The following is a 26,713-nucleotide window of genomic DNA, read 5'->3' on the forward strand; positions in this document are numbered from 1 at the left end:
CAATATGAAAATATGTTTCTGCCAGTACAACACAACATGGTGGTTATAGTATAAACTTTGGAATCAAACAGACTCTGGTTTAAGTCCCAGATCTACCACTTATTAGGTATGTAATCTTGGGCAAATATTTAGCCACTCTGCTTATTCATAAAAATGGAAAACATATCTACTCCATAGGGTTGCTGTGAGTGAGAGGATATACCACAGTGTGTGGCACGTAATAAGCATTCACTAAATCCTACCTACTACTCTATTATTGTGCCTTATATCTATTCTTAACCAACCTTCCTGAAAGAGTATTTTACACTTGTCTACTTACCCTTCATTCCTCTGTGTTTATGCGTCTCTATGAGAAGTGTCACGAAGGCTGAAACTTTTTGTTCACCCAAACTGAACAGCACTTGGCACATATGACTTAAACATTTTTGTATTCAATGAATAAACAACACACTCTTCAATGCAATCTAGCTTTTGCAAACATCAACCCAACAACCTCCTCTAGAACATATTAAATCCAACAGATATTGTGTAGTCCTTATACTGTATCTCTCTGTTCCAGATGGCATTAAATAAGTACTCATCTCTTCTTGAAACTCATTACTCCCTTAACTTCCATGACTTCTAAGTTTCCTCATTATCTTTTGATGGTTATCTTTCTGTGTCTTTCCTAGGTTCCCTACCTGCCAAGCCCTTAGCAATTGGTATTCCTCAGTTATTTCCTTGACCCTAACTTTCTCCTTATGCCACCAACTGTCAAGTGGAAGGATAAGCGTGGCAGAAAATAGTAAAGAGAGGCTTTTACCAAACTCTACTCCCCAGAGTCTAAGAATCACTTCCTCTGTGAATCGCTATTAAAATCACTATTAATAGGAGTTCATAATACTCTAGAGTGTGCTAGAAAGGCAAAAAAGTTGGGAGCTCTTCTACCTTTTCTCCTTGGTCTTCCCCTACACAGGTAGGTAATATCAGTACACTACTGATTCCCCAGGCTCTTATCTATATCCCCAAAATCTCCCCTGAGTTAAGACCAAGATCTCCAAATAGATCCACTGGGTATTCCTCATGCCTTCAAACTAAGTGTCCCAAACTGTACTGTTTCCCAAAAAACCTGCTCCTCTTCCTGCGATGCCTCTGTCAACAAGTATCACCACATGCTCACGAAAACAAAACAAAACAACAAACTGTGAAGTTATCTCTGACGCCTCCTTATTCCCACACTCCCCTACACCCAGTCAATCGAATACTGTTGACTTTATCAACTAAATTATTCTCAATTCTATCCCACTTTCTGTATCCCCACTATAATGTTCAAATTCAGGCTTCATTGGCTCTAATTTAGATTACTATAAAAACCCTTTAATCGGCTTCCTGTCTCTAAGTCAGTGTTTCTCAAAGTGTAGTACCCAGATTAGCAGCATCAGTATTTCCTGCAAACTGGTTCAAAATGCAAATTCTCAGATCCTACTCCAGACCTACTGAATCAGAATCTGGTGATGGGGCCTCTGGTGAAGGGTCCCAGCCAGCCATCTGCATTTCAAAAATCCCTCCAGGTAATTAGGTTGTATGTTAATGTCTTAAGAACCACTGCTCCAAGCATATCCCCTTACATTAATGACTTTTCACCTTAGGTGAATACTACAATCACCTGAGGAGTTTTTAAAAATACTTTCAACCTAGGTCCTACCTCCAGATGTTCTGAGTTCATTGGTCTAAAAGGTAGACAGACACAGAGCTATGAAATTTCCACCAGGTGATTCCAGTTGTGCATGGACGACTGAGAACCACGGTCTCAGATCCAGTCTCTACAAAGCCAAAGTGATCTAAAATACAAATCTGACTTGATTAAAATCTTTCAATAGCTCATCAAATAAAAAGAAAAAAAGCCAAAGCACCTCAGCATAGCATTCAATATACTTTATAACCTAATTAACCCTTAGCCATTAACATGAGAAAAGCACTATAGTATAGATGTTAAAAATGCTGGTTTGAAGCCCGATGGGCTGAGTGGAAATCCCACTACTGTGAAACCTTGGGCAGGTTAGGGCTTCAGGATCTACTGCATCAGGTAACGATGAGGATTAAGTAAGTGAATATATGTAAGTCTCACTAGGACAGTTTCTGATACACAGTAAAGCTTTGAATGGACATGAGTTACTATTATTCAAGATGCCACCACCTACAGGTGGAGGGAGCCTATCCTAAACTTCCAAATTAGACTAAAATTCCCTCCCATCGGTCCTTGAGTTTATCACTTACCAAGCTGTGTTAGTTATCTGTTTGTACACCTGCAGTACACCTGTATCTACTAAAATGGTGCCTGGTAGACAATAAATGGTTGTTAAACTGAACTGACAGCAGCAGAGAAACCATACGGAAATGTCATATTTTAGCTGCAAATTTGCCTTTTGTAGGATGATCACCAGGGATTACATAATACATTTATGATACTTGGCTTCCTACAAATATAACAGCAGAAACTTTTCAAAGGCAAAGTGTAAACAACAGCACAATACTAAACTGAAATTGAGTACCGGATTTTCTATTACAAGGTTTCCATCTTGTCTGAAGCAGGCAAATGTAGGATAAGTTAAGTCCCTTCTATCAGTAATTCTACATGGTGCTATCAGTAAAATTATCATGTAGTCTCAAGCATTCAAACTGGAATAATAATATGAAGGATCAATATGTATCAGCAGATTGCCAAGGAGATAGCTTTTCTCCCTGGAAATTACTCTGAGAGGCTATTAAAAATATACATAATGATTGGGGAAGGTATGTGCTATGGTTGAGTGCTGTGAAATGTGTAAGCCCTGATGATTCACACACCTGTACCCCTGGGGCAAATAATACATTGTATGCTAATAAAAATAATATTAAAAAATTTTTAAAATTTAATATACATGATGATTCTTCCATCTTCAAAAGTATGCATAGCAACTAAGAATAAGGACTGAATGTCTGAGACATCAAAGAAAATTAAAAATGCAAACCAAGTCTACAGTGTGCATACCTTTAAAATTCCATCCAAAGTACCCTTGTAGAGATCCACATGTCCCACAATTGCTCTCTGGTTCATCATGCGAGTTCGAACCACATCAACGGGATTGGAAGCCAGAGCCCCAGCCAACCCACATGTAAAGCTGGAACTAAAGGGGAGAACTTTAAGAGAGACTGCCTCACTTCCAACCATGACTAAACAGAAATTAAGCCAAACATAAACGCATAAATGTACAATGAGTCAGATTCATCAGATAAAACCTAGCACTTGCCCTTTCATTATAATCTAAAAAGAAATATTTTCTAAAGAAACATCACTCAAGCTTTGAATTGTGTAAGACTGATAAATCACAGACCTGTACCCCTGAAACAAATAATATATATTATATATTTTTTTTAAAAAAAGAGAAACATCACTCAAAAGTTACCCCCATAGGATGCCTGGCTGGCTCAGTCAAGTAGATTATGCAACTCTTGATCTCCAGGCAGTAAGTTTGAGCCCCATATTTACTTAAAATCTTAAAAGAAAATCTTCAAAAAAAAAGTTAGGGGCACCTGGGTGGCTCAACTAGTTAAGCTTCTGACTCTTGGTTTTGGCTCAGGTCATGATCTCCTGGGCTGTGGAATCAAGCCCCTGGGCTCCATGCACCGCAGGGATTCTGCTTGTTGATTCTCTCTATCTGCCCCTCCTCTCACTCACTCACTCACTCATTCACTCTCTTTCTCTGGAATGAATAGATAAATCTTTTTTTTTTTTTTTTTTTTTTTTTTTTTAAGTTATCCTAGGGGGCGCCTGGGTGGCTCAGTGGGTTAAAGCCTCTGCCTTCAGCTCAGGTCAGGATCCCAAGGTCCTGGGATTGAGCCCCACATCAGGCTCTCTGCTCTGCAGGGAACCTGCTTCCCCCTGCCTTTCTGCCTACCTGTGATCTCTGTCTGCCAAACAAATAAATAAAATATTAAAAAAAAAGTTATCCTCTTCACTTTTTAATCCAAAACTCAGCCTTTTTTTGGGGGGGGCAACTTTTAAGTCCAGCAAGATCCCTAAGCAAAAAGTACCACACATCATGTATTAGTTATAGCAAGTTTTCATACCATATCATCATACACCAAATGCATTTGAGCAGTAAAGTGTCACAAAAGTTGTAAGATGAAGAGAATGTAGGATGATATTAGCAACAGTTTAAAGCCCCAAACTGTGGTTTTGTTTCACTGGCTCTATAAATTTTCACTTTTTTCTGATTCTCATTGAGAAAAGTTTGCTTTCTGATCCAAAATTAACCAAAGCAAACAACAGATAAGTTTAGATATAGAGACTATATATGAACAAACGCAAATCCTATAGACATCTGATATAGTTGTAATAGACACTGCTACCAAGTACCAAAGAACCCACAGCATCTGGGATCCCTATACAAGTACTGGAAGACCTGGAAGACTTTCAAGTTCTGGTGATAAGAAAGACAGAGGTATTTAGACCATCTGCACCCATTATTGATTCTATATAAGGACTTCAGTGAAAGATTCTTTTAGTGCTCAAAATAATGGAAATACAGAATAAGTACAATACATCACACTTACACAAAGTGAGTTAAAATCGTGTCTCCCATCACCCCTGACAAGATTAAGTGCTTCTTTGTAATATCATAGACTGGTAGCTCTACGCCCACAACGATGGCAGCCCGCTGAGCAGTTGGGACGACACCCTGTAAAACATAAGTGATATTACACACTAAAATATACTAGAAGTGACATAAGTCTAAAAGTGAACAAAATAGGTTGGAAGTTGCAAAGTGACATAAAAATCCAAATCTCAAGTACAGAGATCATCATTTCAAATCAATGGCTAATAGTGTAACACTTAAAAATCCCAATTCACTGGGGTACCGGGGTGGCTCAGTGGGTTAAAGTCTCTGCCTTCGGCTCCGGTCATGATCCCAAGGTCCTGGGATCGAGCCCCACATAGGGCTCTCTGCTCAGCAGGGAGCCTGCCTCCTCCTCTCTCTCTCTCTGCCTGCCTCTCAGCCCACTTGTGATCTCTGTCAAATAAATAACAATCTTTAAAAAAAAACCCAATTCACTTATTGTACTAAAAATAAAATCACTGGGGCACCTGGGTGGCTCAGTCGTTAAGCATCTGCCTTCGGCTCAGGTCATGGTCCCAGGGTGCTGGGATCGAGCCCTGTATTGGGCTCTCTGCTGAGCAGGAGGCCTGCTGCTCTCTCTCCCACTCCCCCTGCTTGTGTTTCCTCTCTGGCTATATCTCTCTCTGTCAAACAAATAAAATCTTTAAAATAATGAAATAAAATAAAATCATTGATATGACACCCCAAGCACAAGTAACAAAAGAAATGAAAATAAACTGGACTTCATCACAATTAAACACTTTTGTGATTCAAAGGATATCACTAAGAAAGTGAAAAGACAGCCCACACAATGGGAGAAAATATTTGCAAGTCATATATCTGATAAGGAACTAGCAGACAGAATGTATAAAGAACTCTTACAACACAACAATAAAAAGACAAACAACCCAATTTTTAAAAGGGCAAAATATCTAAATAGACATGGCCCCAAAGAAGATACACAAATGGACAATAAGCATAATAAAAGATGTTCAACATCATCAATCATTAGAAAAGGCAAATCAAAATCACAATGACATACTACTACACACCAGTAGGATAGCTATAATAATAATAATTGAAAAAGGTACTGGTGAGGATGTGGAGAAACCGAAACACTTATACACTGCTGGTGGAAATGTAACATGAGGGCAGCCACTGGAAAACACTTTGAGAATTCCTCAAGGAGTCAAATACAGAATTACTATGTGACTCAGCAGTTTCACACCAATTATTATTCAGCCATAAAAAAGAAACGAAGTACTGATAAATGGTAAAACACTGTTGAAACTTGAAAACAGTATGCTAAATGAAAGAAGTCAATCACAAATGCCATATATTTTATGATTCTATGTATATGAAATGTCAGAAATGGCAAATCTAGAGAAACAGAAAGTAGGTTGGTTAGTGGTTGTCCAGGGCTGAGAGGGTTGGGGGACATGGCAGTGATTATTGATGAATATGGGTTTTCTTTTAGTGGTGATGAAAATGTTCTAAACTTACACATTGGTGATGGTTGGACAAGTCTGTGAATCAACTAAAAACCATTAAATTACACACTTCAAGGGGTACCTTGCTAGCTTAGTTGAATGTCCAGCTGGATTGCAGCTCAGGTCATGATCTCAGGGCCATGAAATCAAGCCCTGTGTCTGGCTTCCTGCTCAGTGAAGAGTCTGTTTAGGATTCTCTCTCCTTCTCCCTCTGCCCCTCCCCCTGCTCACATGCTCACACACTCTTGCTTGCTCTCTTGCATGTACATGCACCTTGCTCTCCAAAATAAATAAATAAATCTTTAAAAATTAAATACTTCAAGATAGTGAATTTTATGGTATGCAAATTTTCTCAATAAAGATGTTATTAAAAAAAATAAGACCAGGGGCGCCTGGGTGGCTCAGTGGGTTAAGCCACTGCCTTCGGCTCAGGTCACGATCTCAGGGTCCTGGGATCGAGTCCCGCATCGGGCTCTGTGCTCAGCAGGGAGCCTGCTTCCCTCTCTTTCTCTCTGCCTGCCCCTCCATCTACTTGTGATTTCTCTCTGTCAAATAAATAAATAAAATCTTAAAAAAAAAATAAGACCATGAACCAAAAGTCAGGGGCAAGAGGAGAGCTTCTAAGTTTAATTTACAGAATTTTATGATGTGCAGAAAAGACACACCAGGATGAGAGCAAAGGTATAATGCAGCCAGGGAGAAGGGAAGGCAAAGGGGTACTTCCTTACAAGTCTTTCACTCACTAGCAGAATACCCCTATCACAAGTCATATTACAACACAGGGCTCCTAGAACACTAAAAGTCAACATTTTTGAAGAATATTAATGACACAAGAAAATGCTGATAACATTAAAGAAGGCAAGACATATAGTATTATTCTCACTTTGAGGGAAAGGATATATGCAAAACACCAAATTTTTATAAAGGATTCGAAGGAAATACACAAAAATATTTTTCTTTATCTGGAATTAGGGTAACAGATAAGTTAATATTTGTTTTTAGGCCTTTCTTATAGTATTCACAATGAATGCTTTATTTTTATAACTGACTAAATGTTATTTAAAATAGAAAATAACACACCACAGAGACAACTGCTTTCTTGGATACCTGTTATATTAAAATGCTCAATCATCTATAAATTGCCAAACTCAATTTACAAAATGGAAGTGATAGAGTGATATAGCTATGCTATTACCAGGAGACGTCTGACTCTGCTGATCAGGCTGGCTGGCCCAACAGTGTCTCTCTCTCTGACCCTTCCACCTGTTCAACTGTGTCAGAAGATGATCTTCACAGAAGACAACTCTGCTGAATAGTTAAGGCCCCAAACAGGAGCCCATGGGCCAAATTCAGGCCACAGACATGTTGTGTGTGGCCTACATAGTACTTCGAGAAGACTGAATTAGCTGTCAACGTATAAAAAAAGGATACTTCACATAGGAATGAAGATTTCCAGCTTCTCTTAAAAGCCCAGAAAATGTGGCCACACAGGATTCCCATCATGCGTGACAGCTATGAACAGGGTAGGGGATCTCCAGCTCACCAGAGTTACCATCACTCTCTACAGTCTCTCCAACTCTGATATAAGTGCCAGTTACACCTCATTACTGCATTTGGGCTGTTATTTCTTTTTTTTATGTTATGTTAGTCATCATACAGTACATCATTAGTTTTTGATTCACTGTGCCCAGTGCCCCATGCAACATGTGCCCTCCTTAATACCCATCACTGGGCTCACCCATCCCACCAGCCCCCTCTCCTCTGAAACCTTGTTTGTTTTCAGTAGTTCATAGTCTCTCATGGTTTGTCTTCCCCTCTGATTCCCTCCCTTCATTTTTCACTTCCTTCTTCTAATGTCCTCCATGCTCTTATCTTCCACATATAAGTGAAACCATATGATAACTATCTTTCTCTGCTTAACTTATTTCACTCAGCATAATCTCCTCCAGTTCCATCCATATCAATGCAAATGGTGGGTATTCATCCTTCCTGATGACTGAATAATATTCCATTGTATATATGGACCACATCTTCTTTATCCATTCGTCTATTGAAGAGCATCTTGGCTCCTTCCACATCTTGGCTATTGTGGACATTGCTGCTATGAACATTGGGATACATGTGACCCTTCTTTTTTTTTCAAAGATTTTATTTATTTGGTAGACAGAGATCACGAGAGAGAGGAGGAAGCAGGCTCCCTGCTGAGCAGACAGCCCGATGTGGGGCTTGTTCCCAGGACCCTGGGATCATGACCTGACCCACTGAGCCACACAGGCACCCCAACATGTGGCCCTTCTTTTCACTATATCTGTATCTTTGGGGTAAATACCCAGTAGTGCAATTGCAAATACATGTTGTATTTATTGCTGTGGTGGCTCTATTTTTGTGCTATTATTTCTTACAATGGAGTTAGAAAATAAAATTTTTCCAGTACCTACCCATGTGAAAATCAAAACAGAAAAATAAAACACTAATAAAGAAGACCATGTGTTTGGCAAACCTATTTCCTTGTTGAAATGAAAAAAATATTCCTGTATTTTAATATGCAAATACTATGTGTCTGTGTCAAAAGAACACATAATACAATGTACTTCACTTCTTTATCTTATGTACCTGGATGAGGTAAGCAGCCTAGATCATAAAAGTTGCTATGCTCCATTCCTCAAAATATTAAACACAGAATTACCATATGATCCAGCAATCCCACTTCTGGGCATATATAAAAAGAACTGAAATCAGAGTCTCGAAGAGATATCTGCATACCCACATTCAGAGTAGCATAATTCACAGGAGCCATGATACAGAAACAATCAACTTGCCCATTAACAGATGAATGGATAAATAAAATGTGGCATATACATACAATGGAAGATTATTCAGCCTTAAAAAAGGAAGGATATTCTGATACATGTGACAACAAGAATGAAGCTGGAGGACATTACACTAAGTAAAATAAGTTAGTAACAAAAAACACAAATACTGTATGATTCCACTTACATGAGGTACCCAGAAAAGCCAAATTCGTAAAGATAGAAGGATGGTCGCTAGGGGTAGGGGGAAAGGGGGAGTAGTTGTTTAATGGGTATGGAGTTCACATTTTACAAGATGAAAAGAGTTCCAGAGACTGGCTGACCAACAATGTAAATGTACTTAACACTGCTGAGCAGTATACTTAAAAATGGTTAAGATGGTAAGTTTTATGTTACATGTATTTTACCACAATTAAAAATTTTAATTAAAAACAAAGTAGCTATATTGCCCTGACAAAATCTCCCTGTTGTATTTATTGCTGTTTGTCTTTCCCTTAGCATTAGTTTATGAAAAATTTCTAGTTAGGTCCATTTTCTGGTTTTTTAAATTAGACTAATCAAAAACGTGCACCCTGTTATCAAAAAGAAACCTCACGGATCATTAATGGATGCTAAGAGCATTAGGTGAAACGCTATTAAATAATAGGATATATGCATGTTGCTAGAATGTCATCAAATTATCCACTAAATTACAAAAAGGAAAAACTTATCTTTTATGATGGTAAGATGTGGTGGACATTATCTTACCAAGTAATCAAATTCAGCATCATTAATTGTGGGACAACCTAACACGGGCTTCTTTCTGTGATGAAATATGAAACATAGAGTGTCACCTATGAAGTTTTCTTAGCAAAATGTTTAACATGAATCTAATCAAGCCAACAGACCTAACTTCCAGTTTGCAGGAAATACAGGGGAAATATTCTGTAAAGAAACTTGGCCTGGTATCATCAATAAGGGAAATGTGAATATAAACTGGGTGTTAGGTATTAGGGACTTGTTAATTTTCTTAGGTGTGATAATGATATAGTTATTATGTATTACTATGCAGGAAAATGTCCTCATTCTTAGGAGATGCATAATGAACTATTTAGTAGAGTACCATGATGTGGGAAACTTCCTTTCAAATAGTTTAGCAAATTCCCCGCCAAAACACACAAATATGTGTGTTTACTGTGTATACACATACACACAGATAAAGAAAATACAGTCAGACTGTAACAGTCATTCAATCTGGGTATGTTCTGTTCTTTCAATTCTTCTATATCTGAAAATTTTTATAGGAAGTTGAGGGAAAATATAAAGGAAGAAAAAAAAACAAAGCTTTCTTCTTTAATAGCCTATTAATGGATTTCCCATTCTACTTCCCTCTGCATATTCTACTAGGACTCTTACTTAGTATTACAATGCTAGGTGATTAAAATAAGATAAAAAGTTATAGGAACAACAATAAAAAAGGAGTAGAGATAAAAGACTGGAAGATAATATGACAAAATGTTAACAGTAATTACTCTAGATAGTAAGACTACTCGATTTTTTTTCTCTTTTATAGACCTGAAAGTTTTACAGTGCTATTTTTATTTTATAAGGTTAAAAAAAGTTGTTTTGGGTAAGCAGAGACTATCATAAACATATAATGCTGTGATAGTACAAAACTAGCAAAATATATATTTAAGAACTAAATTCACTGTGAATTTGAACAAACCAAAGGACTACCTCAAATAATATAATAACCTTTTCTCACACAACCCCCAAACACTAAGCAAAAATAAAGACAACTGGTAAGGTAAGTTTTGGTCCTTTCATTGGTGATGTGATTCATTGGTGATATCTTCTGGGTTACCATGAATCTTAAACAGTGTAGATGACAATTCATAATTTTATTGCTTTATATAAGAAGTATTCTTTGCAAAGTATAGAAAATGAGCATAAAACAATACCAGGAAAAGAGTACTCACCCTCCACAGACCCCTGGTACCTTCTTGTTGGTATATATCGATGAAGCTGCCAATCATGCTGCCTTGGAACAAGCTCCCCTGAGCTTGCATTCGAATCTAAAATAAGAAGATTCTTATTCTCTGTTTTAACAGAGACCAAAATGAGATGTTACACACATTTAAAATAAAGAAAACAGAATTTGGGAATTATCAGAAATATTATCCTGCTATTATGATGAAACTAATAACAAACTACATATTTTAAAAATGTAATTTGTGTCAAAATATAATTTATAAAAATTATTTTCATCAGCCTCACATTCCTTATACTAAGTCCATCAATTCTGGAGTTGAAAGAAAATTTGCGGGAAAGAAAGAACAAGTACTCCAATGTGGGCAGAAAATAATTCATTTAAAATGATAACAGTTTATGGGGCACCTGGGTGGCTCAGTGGGTTAAAGCCTCTGCCTTTGGCTCAGGTCATGATCCCAGGGTCCTGAGATAAAGCCCCAACAGGGATCCTATTTCTCCTTCTCCCTATGCTGTTCCCCTGCTTGGGCTCTCTCTCTCTCAAATAAATAAATAAAATCTTTTAAAAAAATAAAATCTTTAAAAAATATGACATAAACTTGGACGCCTGGGTGGCTCAGTTGGTTAAGCAGCTGCCTTCGGCTCAGGTCATGATCCCAGCGTCCTGGGATTGAGTCCCACATCGGGCTCCTTGCCCTCCGCAAGGAGCCTGCTTCTCCCTCTGACTCTGCCTTCCACTCTGTCTGCCTATGCTCGCTCTCGCTCACTCTCTCTCTGACAAATAAATAAATAAAATCTTTAAAAAAAAATAAAATAAAAAAAATAAAAAATATGACATAAACTTAAAAATATGCACAGCAAAGAGACTGGATGAACATAAACACACCCAAATGCAGATAGTGGTTTAAGTCTGAGTAACAAGACAAGTGGACATTTTCTTCGTTTGTGTTTTTCTCCTGCCTTCCACTTTTTTCTACATTGAACACACATTATGTAATTATTAATAGCAAAAAGGTTTTAAGATATAATTTCATGCTTACAAGACTTTAAATTGAATTCTATTTGTAAAAGCCATGATCACTGTATTCTGCAAAGTAGTCTTTGAGAGGTGCAAGAAAATAAAGCTAACATTAAAAATCCCTGAAAGATTTGGTACAATTTCCAACAGACTGCACACATAAAATCATAGTAGTAAGTCAGTAAATACTAGTGGCCCTAATGTGGGCCTGATTTTCATGATGTGCAACTCTAGGTTTTAAAAAATGTCTTTGGGAAATCATGAAACAGCATGTTTTTATGTGGAAAGTCAATTGCTACTAAGAGTTTTGAAATAAAAACCTAAATTCAATTAAAATGGAAACTACAAATATCCTAAAAGGAGACTTCGTGAAGGAGGTGATTCCTGAGCAGGACCTGGACTATGGTAAGGTATGGCACTTTCCTCTGGCACAAAATGTAGGAGGGGCACTCAAAAAAACCTCAGTAATCTGGACAAATAATAATACAATATTTCAAAACATGAAAATTTATGCACAAAACCCACAATGAACCAAATATTAAACTGTAGTTAACTAAAGATAGGATCCAAAAGGATGAGATTCAGGTGAGGTGAGATGAATTATACCAAATATTGGTATTTTATTCATCATGAGAAGTTTGCATTCACTTTAGTTTTTGAAAAATATTGCATAAAATGTTATTTCTCTTGATTACTGAGTTTTTTGTGTCCCCTTCCATTTTGTATCCCAGGGGAATACCTCACTTGTCTCATCCTAGTCCGGTCCCTGTTCCTGAGCAGACTTGAAGGATAAATTCACAAAGGGGAAAAAGACATTACAGTCAGAAAGAGAGATACATAAACAAAGGCAAGGAAGTGACACATAATATATCAGAGAAAGAGTTGCCCAAGGATATGTGAGAGGACTGAACAGCTCAGCTGTGATTATAGATCCTATACTGGTACTGTCACCATCTAAGTTTGTGATTCTCTCCATCCCCAGCACCCTCAGCCCTATCAAGATATAAGAAAGGAAAAGGGAGATTATAGCATTGGTCAATGGTAATAATCATACCAGGCAAGTCAGAGGGACAGGAAATTAAAGCAAATCATTTAGGTGATTAAATCAAGGATCCAGATAGATAAGAAAAGAAGCTTTAGGGAGTTAAGTATTATTGTTCTTGAAAAGGTCAAGTGTAATTATATTGCAAATGTTGTGCACTTTTAGGATACAATCAGTTCTCTTCATAAATACTTGCTCTGTACATCTAAAGTGATATAAAAATTCTGTAGCTACATTACTCTCAGTTTAACCCAGAAAGATCATTCCATATCTTTGCCCCATCAACCATCACTGGTTTCTTTCATGTGTGCTGTGTTTCAAGTCACTCTCTCGGTTCTTAAAATTCTCTGAATTGCAATAGATCTCTCTTTCACTAACCTAGTCACCTATGGTTTCGAATAAATACAGCACATGTCCTCTTTTCTCACATGCCCGCTAAAATAAATGTCAGAAACTTAGGATCCTCTCAGACATTATAATCATATATTTAGTGCTTTTAATTAATCATAAATTTAAGTAAGTTATTAACTATGTAGAAAATGTGTACCATGAGATAAAATGAGTACTAATATTATTAAATGTTTCATCTTGTGTTTTGATAAAATCTGAAAGGAGGTCACATACTGCATGGAGCATTGGGTGTTATATGTAAACAACGAATCTTGGAACACTACATCAAAAACTAATGACGGACTGTATGGTGACTAACATAACAACAACAACATCATCATCGTAAAAGAAAAAATCTGAAAGAAATTGAATTATATTTTTAAAAATCAATACCATTAACCTATGCTATTCTAGTTCTGAATTCAAAATAATCCCAGCACAGACCAAAATATACCATTTTAAAGCCAAATCTCACCCTTAATGGAAATATAGGTAAGACAAGAAAAGACAGATGCATTACAGACTAAGGTACCTCAATTAGCCATTAAAGGAGGCTCCTCCAATTTGATTTATCCCTTTGTCTGGTACCCCAGATTATACCACAGCTCAATATACCATACTAAGATTTGAAATGGGTGGAGAATTTGCCTTTCTTTTGTAAAGTGGAGAAAGAACTATTAAAAACAAAAATTTTCATATCAATTTTAGAAGAAGAAAATGGAAGTAAGGGATCTGGAAACTGATTGCCTTAAAATTGCATCGCCCTTGGAAACAATCTTATAAGGGTTTACATACTCTAAAGACCAATGGATTAATGCATATCATAATGAATTGACTACTATTTACTGAGCACCTACTATCTACCAAGTATGATAGGCAGTTCACATATATTATCTCTAATCCTAAACAACCTTATGCAGTAATTACTTACAAATGAGGAAACCAAGGCTTAAAGCAGTTATTTGCCCAAGGTTTTACAGCAGTGACAGAGTGGAGCCCTAAACCCAAATCTGACTCAAAGTTCATGCTCTTTCCATAACACTTGGTATACATCTAATGCTACCAGCCCTTTCTTACCTTTAGTACATCAGTGGGATTGGCTATAGTGGAAGATATCACTCCTGACACTACCCCACAGATCATATTAATTAGAAGAGTTTCATCTGTAAAAAGGAAAAAAAGTTTGTACCAAGTACCAGTTTTGAAGAACAGAGTACTCATCTATCAGACGAAAGGAATCCCAAGCAGATAAATGACTGTAAGAAATGAACTGCAAAGCTTACGAAACTAAAGAAACTCAAATATTTCTAGATCCCAGAGTGCCTGGGTAGCTCAGTCAGTTAAGCATCTGCCTTCAGCTCAGGTCATGATCCCAGGGTCTGGGGCTCAAGCCCCACATCAGGCTCTCTGCTCAGTAGGGAGCCTGCTTCTCCCTCCCTTGCTCCCCCTGCTTGTGTTCTCTGTGAAATAAATAAATAAAATCTTTAAAAAATTCTAGATCCCAAATCAGTACTGAAACATAAATCATTATTTTTTTTAAAAAGTGTTTCTAAAAGACACTGGAACGTGTCCTATTATTCTATACACAGCAACTGCCAGTAACCCACATAAATTCAGAATGTAGTATTTCTTCTTCAATCATTTCAAATACCTAAAGAAAATTCTTTTGTCTTTTTCTGGAGACTCATCAACTCTAAAGACTTAGGAACCAAATGTTAAAAAAATAAAAACTTACATGTTAACAGAAAAAAATTACCTAAATATTAATTTTGACTGGCTTTGATATCTACTAGCTTCTATTTATTTAAAGAAGATTCTGTAGACATATATGAAAAAGTCATTTGAAACTAAATCTGCTCAGCCAAAAGGGGAAAAAAAAGAAACCACAGAGCATAATGTTCTAAAATGAAAATTCTATCTTCACCATGCCTCCTTACCATGAAGAGCCTACAAATAGAAACTAGGTAAACCCAAGTGAAGCATCTGTGAAAGGAAATTATTTTAGGAAGCGAACCCTTCAGAATCCTCAAAGAGGCTCCAGAAAAAGTCAATTTAGGACAATAAAGTAATTCAAAGGACATTACTAATCAAAAGTCTCTCCAGCTATCCTCAACTATGCAAAAGCCTAGGCCTGTGAGAAAATACCATTCAGCATGGTATCAAGCTGGAAAAGCTGCAGCAGCCCATTTAGAGACATGACAATGCTGAATGTGGGTAAGGTGGCCGCAGGTACAACAGAATCTAGAATAGTCTAAAATTCCTCAATCTAATAAAAGCTTATCAAAATGGGCAGCTAGAGAATGGCTTATAGCTAAAGTTCTTTTGTTGATGAGGACAGCATTAATTTTCTGGACAAACTTACCCATGTTCCTTCTGTGATGAGCAGAAGCCTTTTTTTTTTCTTTGATACGAAAAGGGAAAAGCTTAAAGAGAAGGTTTCTCTAACCCATCTATCACCTCTGCAAGGATTAATCCCAAATCAATTAGAGCTTGCTTTGTCCTTACAATAACTGTCACCCACTCTCAGGCATCCCATGACGCATGCTTCTCAGTAAGCATGATTTCAATAATTCCTCTGAGTATTACCCCACAAGAGAATGAGTCTATACTGACCTTCTAAACGTTCTACAAATAATCTCTTCAAGCTTTGGTAAATGCCAATTTTAATGGTGCCATATGATGCCTGTCTTAGTAAGGCAGGGGCAATTCTGCCAAAAAAGAAAGTAAGAAAAAATCAATTATACTCAACATGTACATACGTAGATTATACATAACTAGACAGTTTACTCATTTCCATTACTCACCTCATTCCACCCAACTACATCAGAATATGCATTTTTTTTCAAGCACCCATGGAACATTCACTGAGAGAGCACATTTGGATTATAAAACAAACCTCAACAAATTTAAAAGAAGTGAAGTCAAATAGAGTATGCTCTCCGACCGTAACAGAATTAAGCTAGAAATCAATAAGGAAAATGCTCAAACCAACACATTTCTAAACAATCCATGGTTCATAAGAACTCTCAAAGGAAATTTTAAAACATAGAACTAAACAAAAATGAAAATTCAACCTATTAAAATATGTAAGATACAGCCAAAGCAGTGCTGAGAGGGAAATTTATGGCACAAAATGCTTACATTAGAAACGAGGGAAAGTCTTGGGCAACCTCTGGGGTCCCTCCCCTCTTTAGATTTGTGCCATCATTTTACTATCACTCAATAAACTCTGCTGCCCACCAAAGAAAAAGAAGAAGAAAAGAATAGATAAAGAGAGAGAGAGAAAGAAAGAGTCTCAAATCAATAATCTAAGTCCCTAACTCAAGAAATTAGAAAAAGAAGAGCAAAGTAAACCCAAACCAAGCAGAATGGGAGGAAATAATAAAGAGCATAAATTAATAAAATTAAAAACAGAAAAAGAGAAATATCAATAAAACAAAAAGCTCTTTTGAAAAAATCAATATCGGGAATGAAATGGACAGTACTATAAATTCTGCAGCCATTAAAAGGATAATAAGGTAATGATATAAACGACTTTATGCTCATGAATTCCAACAACTCGGAAGAAATGGACTAATTCCTCAAAAACTACAAACTACCAAAACTCAAAATGAAATAGATAAAAATACGGGAATCATCAATAAAGATGAAATAGATAAACTGAATAGTCTCATATCCATTAAAACATTTTAATTCATAATTCATAAGTTCCCAAAAAGGAAATCTCCAGGCCCAGATAATTTCACTGAGGAATTCTACCAAGCATTTAAAAAATCAACACCAGGGGCTCCTGGGTGGCTCAGTCGTTAAGTGTCTGCCTTTGACTCAGGGTCCTGGGATCAAGCCCTGCATCAGGCTCCCTGCTCAGTGGGATGCCTGCTTCTCACTCTCTCTCTCCCCCTGCTTGTATTCCCTCTCTTGCTATCTCTCTATAAAATAAATAAATAAAATCTTTTTAAAAAAATCAACACCAGTCTTACACAATCTTTCCAGAAAAAAAAGAGAATGTTTCCCAATTCATTTTTTTAAAATTTCTTTTCAGCGTAACAGTATTCATTGTTCCAAATTCATTTTATGAGGTTAGTATTACCCTGATACCAAAACCAGACAAAAAATACAAAAACAGAAAAACTGTCAGTATCTCTCAGATATTTGGATGCAAAAATCCTTATCAAAATATTAGCAAACCAAATCTAGCAGTGTAGAAATAGAAGTATACACCATTATTCACCTCATGGAGATTTTTTTAAATTTATTTTTTGGGGGGTTATATGGTACCATTTATTTTTATTAAATTCTTTTTTAATTTAAATTCAATTAATTAACACACAGTATATTAGTTGTTTCAGAGGTATAGTTCAGTGATTCATCGGTGTTATATAATAACCAGTCCTCAATACGTCACGTGCCCTCTTTAATGTTCATCATCCAGGTACCCTATCCCCTCCCCAACCCCCTCACAGAGGTTTTATAAAAGATTTTTTTTTATTTTACAGAGATCACAAGTAGGCAGAGAGGCAGGTGGGGGCGGGGGAACAGGCTCCCACCAAGCAGAGAGCCCCAATGTGGGCCTCGATCCTAGGACCCTGAGATCATGACCTGAGCTGAAGGGAGAGGCTTTCACCCACCGAGCTACCTAGGTGCCCATGGAGGTTATTTTTTTAAAAAATCAGCCTTACTTCCTCACAGTTGTAGATAAATCTTTAATCTATCAAGGAGGTACCAGAGCCAAGATTTCACCCTATTTAAGTTCTGCTTATAAACTGAAGACATTCTCACTCATACCTCCTTTGAGATTCTTCCAAATTGCAGAACTACACTTTGGTAGTTATAAATAGAAAGACGACAGCAGCTTGGATGGTTCTGATTTTTAAAATGATGACTAAATATGCATATTTCTAACATTATTGCTTGCTATTAGGAAAAAATAATCTTGTGATCTTCCATGCTGATTAAAGAACAAGGTGAAACAGTTGATCCATGATTCACTAGCTTCAGGATGTATTACTTGATTTTTTTCCCTAAGAAAATTCTCTTTTAAAACTGTCTAACACAGGTTAATAATAAAATTGATGTCCATTCTCTGAGCAATAAACTAGTAACCTGAATGCAGGAGTGACCTAGGAAATTCAGCAGATAACAGAGAAAACCACAAACCTACAGCTAATTAAAAGTTGACAGATAGATGGGTCTCCCTCTCTCTCATTCTGCATTTCATGTTTAACCTGCCAGAATAGTATTTATTTACAGAGGAAAATTTTTAAAGAACTGAGTATTTGGCAACTCCGGAAGAATATTACAGAAATGTATACAGTGAACTGGAGCTGCTATTCACAGTGGCTATCGATGACTCTCAGGAAAACAGGAGAAAGCCAATGCTGCAATGAGATATCCATTTTAAAACATATCACTTAAAGCCAGATGAACACAAAATCCAAAGCTCAAGACCTATAAGCAAGTGAAATATAAACTGGCATGTCAATATTGAATTACAAAGTGGTATGGTGAATATGAAGAGCACACACTATCAGACAGCTGAAATAAATGGCTTCTTAAAAAGTATTTCCCTTCATGAAGGAAAGAATCCACTCTCACCCAGAATACAGAGCCAATACACCTTCTTCTTTATAGATGCGGAACAAGGCATGAAACATTCCCCGGTATTTTATCTCTTTAAAGCGAACATCAATGCTTTGGCCTTGAACTTGAAGTCGTGTTTTGGTCAGGTCCACAGGGAACGTTCCTATAAAGGAACACACTGATTTATAAGGTTTTCCAAAGACTCACAGTTAAAATTTTGGCCGAATTTAAATCAATGACAATTTTAAAACACAAGACAAAGTCCTCCTTATAACACAATGGGTGTATCTCTGCTAGGAGTACCACTGTCAGAAGAGCTGTATGTGGTAAAGTGAAATACACCGTACTGTATCTAGGCAGTAGGACTGACCCACAGTATAACTGAAACTATGATACGATAAATTGCTTTAAGATGATCCTAATATACTATAAATACAAAATAATTTAAATGATGTTTTATTCTTCTGTAACATACAATTTGGCATTTGTCTCTTCCTCTGCCCACCATCTCATCTCTCTACTTCTCCTTCATAAAATCTCCCCAAATTTTCACAACGAAGGTAAGAAAAAATGGGACTGCTGTTCCAGGCACCCTTATATACTATTAGAAAGTTTTGTGGTTTTTTTCTTCTTTTTTTTTGTTTACAAGAAACAAATAGTTCCTTAGTATTATGAAAGATAAGGCAAAGTCCTATTTGGTCTACTCATCTTGGTTCCAGGTAAGTTGGGACTAATCCAGCACAGTGCTTAGGAAATTTCTTTAACCAACTTCTTTCAGTAAATCAACATACAGAAGTGGTGATTATGTTGACAAAATATGTTCCAGGGAATATTTAGAAGTCTAGAACTAACAAGGTGATTATGTAGCTCTGGTCACTGATGAACTTGATATTGCACCAACACAGTATTTGTCAAGGAAGTCAACAAAGATTAATGGATTAGAGTGACTTAAGAATAGTTTAAGAGAGAAAATTTATAAAATGAGAAAATACAATCTATAGATATTTCAAAATTAAAATCAAATAGCAAAGAATCTAGTTTGATTTTATTAGTCAATTTTCTTCCAAAATCTAACAGAGGTTTGAAAAAAGAACTTTGAATACTAAGAAAGTTACAAACAACTTAGCATTAAGGAAAGACCATTAGTACAAAAATATAGCAGAAACCCCTGTATTAACTAACTCCCTTTATCTTTTCATATTACTTAAGTCTAGAGAAAATAAACAAATCATTAAATTATCAAAAGAGCTTCTTAAGTTCAACTTTTCTTAATTTCATTCACCATACCATTTGTAGTACTTTCTCAGAAAATATTACTTGATGGCTTAAAGATGATAGTTTTTAAAACAAATATAATAAGCTTCTTTTCACTTTTTCTCTAGTTTTCACCAAAAATAACTGTCACCATAAGCTACCATCTATACCATAGAAGCAGATTTGTCAGTTTTCACATTCTTACCAAACTCAGCAACAATAGAGGCAAGGCCGCCATATACAAAGGGTTTCCAATTCAGACCAGACATCTCATGGCTTACAGTGGTACTTTTCTGGTGCTAAAAATAAACACAGATCAGAACAGGGCACAAGAGTGAGGAGCATTTGTTAGTGTCTGATCACATTATTTATACCAGCAAAATTGACAAATAAAACAGATGTAGAGGAAAAACCCTACCAAGTGGAATGAAACAAAATGAGGAATCCTGTTTTATGTGCTGGATGATCACGAATGTGTTCTTTACTGCCACTCTGTATGGGTAGGCGTGCAATTCCCACAAAGATCAACTTGCGCCCTTCATTCTCTCCAGTTTCTTTAATTTTATCCATGTCCCCACCCAAAGAAGAGTTTTTAGTCCATCCAGTGCAACCAAGTTAAACATTCAACTAGAGAATTACAAGTGAAGGAACCTGGTGTTCAAACTATATAGGCTAAGGCATCTCATAAAAGCAGTTCATGGTATTCTGTTACCTTGAATAGGTGCAAAGCAAAGGCTGACACCACTCCCCTCTCACGTTCTTAGCCCTCTCATCTCTCCACTAAACGTCAGGGTTTTAGTTCATCTAACTACTTCTAGCTATACACAATTTCTCCCCTCAAAGCCCAAGCTGACTAAGTACTTTTTCATCTTCCTTCTGGTTCCCGGAAGAATGAAAACAGTATGAATGTCTCTCTTCTCTCTGATATTTAACATACACCCATCTAGTAAATTTCTTTTTCCCTGGCCTTTTAAAGCACATACATTCAAATACTGTTTTTCTTTGATGTTCAAACTCCTTAATAATGTATTTCTACTCCCAGCTCCCTTTCGTTCTTCCCCATCCCACCCCCATTACACCTGTCATCTTCAATCTTTCCATTTTTGTTTTTCCTGCCACTCTCTGCTATTTCTCTCTTGGATCTTTTTTTCCATAGCTCTGCCCTTTAGATCAGTGGTTTTCAAATTTAAGGTGCACCAAGATGATCTAGAAGGTGAATTAAAACATAGAGTGTTGGGCCTCACCCTCAGATTTTCTGATTAGTGCCCTGAGTTTGGTCTGAGAATATGCAAATTTCCAAATAATGCTGGTGCTTCCACACTTTAAGATCTACTACTGTTCCATGCATCACCTACTAAATCCTGGTCGAGCTGGAAGTAATCTCTTTTAAGATGGACTCTGAGATTTCTTTTAAATTATTCCTTTCCCAGAACTTCATAGTATGTATGCTACTGAATTTCAAATACATCCTCAAGTGCTTTATGGTCAGGAATAAAGACTCAGAAGTCAGACTTCCTAGGTTCAAATCCTGACACTACTACTTACTAGCTCTGTGACCAAGTCACTTAACTACTCCATGCCTGTGTTTTCTGAACCATAAAATGGGGATGATAATAAACACTATCTTATAGGGTTGTTGTGAAAATTAAGTGATACATGTAAAATAACTAGAAAAGTACCTGGCACCCAATGCAAATATTATTTTTTTAAGTTTATTTCTTTTCTTTTCTTTTTTTTTTTTTTTTTTTTTTAGCAATCTCTACACCCAACATGGGTTTGAACTCACAATTCCAAGATCAAGGGTCGCATGTTTTCCAACTGAGCCAGCCAGGCACCCTCTAGTTCAACTATTAGCTATTATCATTACTATTTGAAAAGTACTCAAATTTATATTTTAACAGATATTACTTGCTGCCCACCACCCCCACTGCCCAATCTGAGGTCAGCACCATTGAGTCACAGTCTCTTTATAGGAAAGACAAGGTTTGCTTTATTTCCACAAAAGGAAAGCTCTGTAAATAAGCACACATGAACAACTTCCCAAAGAAGACAGTAAACACACAGACAAGTATTTTAGTAAGAGGCCACAAAAATAATTATGGACACTTCCTTTAAGCATAGTGTGATCAGCCAGTCCATCTGATATACAGAGTCTGGAATGGATAGCTTTTTTGGAGGAAAGTGTTGAAAGAAATTCTAAAAAGCAAAGTAGGACTAGGCACTTCAAACACCAGCTTCAGTCTGAATGAGTCTTAAGTACTAAATATTATTTCATTAACATTTTTAGTTATGAGCACATTTTGTTACAATTGATAGTAAGACGTGACACATGGTGAGAGGGTAAGCACGGAAAAGCAAGGACCAGGGCATATTCCCTCTTAGTCAATGGAGAGGGCATTCCCCCAACCCGGCAATTTAGAGATTTACCAAAATAGTCAAGCATTTCAAATGGCCGCTATGCTTCTCTCTGAAAGCTTTCATTTTACAGTTTCTTTCCACTCATCTCATTACAGAGAAAGCCTCTATCAGAACTTTACTACCTGCTATCCAGACTTTCATTAAGGAGGATGTTCTCAGGGTTCAGGGAAAAACAAGAAATCAGTTAAAGGCAGGGGCAGAGCCATAGTAGGGAACAGAATTTTATATCAGTCAGCCCAGTGGTTCCTTAATGAAGTTTTCACAATTGAAGTGAAATGAATAAAATAAGAGAACATAGTGCTTTTTTCTTCAGCCAAATGTGTTTAATTTAAAGGACTATATATTAGGAAACCATGTTCTTCCTCCTGGGGATTTTTTTAAAATCACCTTTCCTGTATGAAATGCAGTTGGTAGTTGATTTTTTAGTATTCTTCTTAGCAAAATAAGACTACCTACCTTAATTTGTGCCTCCTCCCCCACACTTTCACTTAAATATTATTGGTCCATGAAATCCAAAAGTCTAGAGACCACTGGCCAAATTCAACACTGCTACCACTCCCCCATCTGTCAGTAAAATACCTTTTCCTCCATGTTAGGAAAGAATCTTGTTACGAAAAAGTCCTTTATAGCTTTAATTAGGTCTGTTTTAGACATTCTTTCCTCATACTGAGCCAAAAGTCTGCTTTCCTCTAGTTTTCACCCATTTGGGGAGGTAATATTAAACTATTCTTTTTCCCTATTGGGGTTCTTCAAGTATTTAAAGACAGCAAGACAGCTATCATGTTCTCCTACATCTTATCTTTCTCAGTGTAAACATCCACATAATTCACTATATTGTATGTCATGTACTACAGCTGAAAATTGCAGTCACTTCTGCGGAGGCCATATCACACTACTGAAATCGTTAAAATGTCAGCTAAAACCTCTAAGTCTTTTACATAAGGTCATATACATGCATGCATGTCATGTTATATCTATTCCACAGTTGTACAATGTTTTTTGAACCTTCATTTTCTCCCTTCTATATTTTAATTTCAGGCACACAGGATGAGGTTTCTCTTCTAGTTGCCCCATGTTATTTTCTCTCTTAACTAGGTAAGATCCCTGAAGGCAAACACCATGTCTCAGAGTACTTTTCATAAGTCTTGCACAGAATTGGGTAAATACTTGGTTGATTCTAGTGAAATGTCCTTTATCTATGTAGGCAATGTGTATGTAAAAGATTATGTGACAAATTAGAAAGTTAACTTGCTAGACCTGAGCAATGCTACATACTTTGTACACAACATCTTGTTTTTATTCATCCTCAGAGATTCTCTAATTCTCTTCCCTTGCCTTTTTGTAGAGAATTACTTGTACGAAAGACGCCAAGCATGCTAAAAATGATTTTTACTTCTGGGGGCTATCCCCAGATATGGGTAAAAGGAAAGAAGTCACATCTGTCTTAAAACAGAAATATACTACTTTAAATATTCATCACATAAAGCAGCCAATGAAAAATGTCTTTAAAATGCAAACATGTGTTCTGAAGTCTAAGGAAAATCTGACGGCTTAGAGTGAGAAGAATGTCTTAGAACACAAGTTGCATAGCACTATGCTATTCCAAATATCTGATCAGATAAATCTGGGTACTTTTCTCACCTTCTCTTTTAAAAAAGAGTGGGCATTTCAGATTCTCAGGCTTGGGAGGTAATAATGGAGAGAAAAGCAAATATTTATCGAAGGCATACTAAATGCCCAAACCTGCAACATGCTATGGGCATAAACGTCATGTTAAAAAAATAAACATATGTTCTAACATGGGACAGTATCTATCATTCAATCTATCTTTCCTGGGTAATCAAGGACACTGGGGTGAGGATAAAGTTGTACGAAATATAGCACTTGCCTTTCAAGAGCTTATAGTCTGGCAGAAGAAATCAAAGTAGTTCATTGGAGAAAAAATAAGTACTAAATTATATAGTACAAACTACAAGAGCAGGAATTTGGAAAAGGAGACAATCAGCATGCGCCTGAATAATATGAAAAGCTTCTGGAGGTGAGGATTAAAATGGGCCTTCCCAGAGTGCAGGTAGAATCAGGTATAGGTGTAGGTAAGGGAGGGTGGAGGAGGAAAACAGGATGAACAGAGACACAAATATGGAAAAACCACAGCATTTTGAGGCAGACATCAGTATAGTTTGCTCTGAGAAGGAAGAGGGGAACCTAATGGGAACAGAGAATTCCCTTAATAGATTGAAACAATTATCAGACAAGAAGTACGGTAAGGGAAAGGTTACAACTGAAAACATTAAAACCAAAATGGTGAGGGGGGTACTATAAACTTTTGAACAGGGATGGGACATGAGGATATCCACATTTTAGTTAGGCTACTAGGGCTGCAGCAAGCAGTGGATTACAAATGAGAGAGGCAAGGAAACTTGCTTAGGACGGTATGAAGTAAAGCAGACAAAGTAAAAGCAGACAACATGTTTGTTGGCAATAAGGTTAGAGATAAACTTCTAAAATGAAAACACAAAGGAACTTGATGATGTAGAGAATGAAGACAAGAGTTCAAAATAACTCCAAGCATACTTAGCCTGGAAAAACCAAGAAAACACCAACAGAGAATTACAAACGTCCCTGCCGTTACCTTGTCTGAGAATCTAATTCATGCTGATAATGGCTGTCATCCCCATTAGTTAGCTGAACTGCATTTTAATAGATGCCTTCAATGCCTTGACCTCAAGGAGTGGCAGGGGGTAGAAACTGAAGGGGAGCATCTTTTAACAGCATCCCTCACACTAACACAATGGAGGTGTTTGCTTACTCCGCTTATAATCACGGCCGCCGTTGCAAACTTCACCCTTAGAAAAATTAGGATTATTCCAGGAAAGATACCCATTCACCCTCTGGGTAGCAGGATCTTGCCAGTTCCTCGGCTGTCAGAGCGAGTTCGTGGAGAGAGGGGAGGCGCCTGAAGAAGGCGGCCTCCCAAGGGGGTCGAGGAAGCAGGGTTCAATCGAAGAAGTAAAACCACCGATGCCAGAAGAGTGAAAGACAGGGAAGGGACTCAGCTGAGGGGAGAGAGAGATCAAAGGACCGTTAAGCCCCTCCCAGGCCGGGAACCAGGCCAGCCCGGCCCCGCGCGGCCTGGCGCGGCCCAGCCCCGCTCCCCTGCCTGGAAGTCCAGGAGCTCCCCCTCACCTGCTCGGGCTCATCGGACGACTGGGAAGCCGAGGCTCCCACAGTCGGAAACGCCACCGCAATGCCAACCCGGAAGCATTGAGACCAACGGAAGTAACCAAGTCGTCGCCCCGGCAACGGTGGCACAGGCATTCCAACACCACCTCCTCAGAGCCTAAAAAAGAAGGCGCAAAATGAGAGGTGGGAACGACAAGGGGTCTTAATGGGGAAGTCGAGCCGACTTCGGATGCAAAGACACAAAAACGGCCACCTTTTGGGAGGTGTAGGGATAGAGAGCTAAGGCGTGAGAATTTGGCAGGTTCTGCAGCTCACATACTCGCCAGTCGGGGGCAGAGATGTCGCCTGGTTACCTTGTCACCACCCACCACGTGCGTAAGAGGGCTAGGAAAGGGGCGGGGCTTAAGAAGCTAGCCGCCAGCCAACCTCAGAATGACGCGAAGGGCGGGGCATACGTAGTGAATGGGTGGAGCGGGACGCCTGCGCGCAAAGTACGAAAAAGGAGGGAAAGTGAGGGGGCGGGGCAGAGGACTTAAAAGTAGGAAAACGAGGGAAGGAGTGAATGGTATTTAATGAGGTGCTCGAAGGCGGAAAGAAAATGAAGATCAAGTAAACCGTGGCAGCGAATGGGCGCCAGGTATTTGGGGCTGAGGAATCAGACTCGGGCCCTGTACTCAAAGCACACGGGGGAAGAAAAAACAGGTTGGAAACGAAGACCGTAAAAACTTAGAGATCACGAATCTAAAGAGTAGAAAAGCTAACGGGGGAGTCCAAATAAATCCATACCTCACAATCAGCCAGAAAATGACGGGCAAGCCCGACGTCCACTTTCTGGCTCCAGCACCTGGGGACCGGAAGGAATGTTTGCAAAGCACTCTGGGTAATTCTGCTGACCAATGGGCTACATTTGATTTTTAAGCCACTCACGTGAAGGTTCCATA

At 37.8% G+C, this 26,713-nt stretch overlaps 1 protein-coding gene across 4 annotated transcripts in view; it reads right to left on the minus strand.

The window, feature by feature from the left end:
• Window positions 1–26,123, minus strand: part of SLC25A14 (solute carrier family 25 member 14) — a 61,076-nt gene extending 34,953 nt beyond the window's left edge. For 2 of the 4 annotated variants that reach the window (XR_009401431.1, XM_059386059.1), the window contains exons 1-9: window positions 26,026–26,123; window positions 25,776–25,929; window positions 20,377–20,470; window positions 18,933–19,080; window positions 15,951–16,045; window positions 14,415–14,500; window positions 10,878–10,973; window positions 4,576–4,700; window positions 3,011–3,146 (exon numbers count right to left, since the gene is read on the minus strand). Coding sequence is in view for 3 of the 4 variants with exons in the window: in XM_059386059.1 (XP_059242042.1) it covers window positions 3,011–3,146; window positions 4,576–4,700; window positions 10,878–10,973; window positions 14,415–14,500; window positions 15,951–16,045; window positions 18,933–19,080; window positions 20,377–20,470; window positions 25,776–25,907 (912 nt within the window). In the remaining variant the exon portion in view is untranslated. Of the gene's footprint in view, window positions 1–3,010; window positions 3,147–4,575; window positions 4,701–10,877; window positions 10,974–14,414; window positions 14,501–15,950; window positions 16,046–18,932; window positions 19,081–20,376; window positions 20,471–25,398; window positions 25,646–25,775; window positions 25,930–26,025 lie in introns of those variants that run through there. The other 2 variants (XM_059386058.1, XM_059386060.1) reach the window with 2 other exon arrangements.
• Window positions 26,124–26,713: the final 590 nt, after the last annotated feature.

This window comes from Mustela nigripes, chromosome X, assembly GCF_022355385.1.
Source record: "Mustela nigripes isolate SB6536 chromosome X, MUSNIG.SB6536, whole genome shotgun sequence".
Lineage (NCBI taxonomy): Eukaryota > Metazoa > Chordata > Mammalia > Carnivora > Mustelidae > Mustela > Mustela nigripes.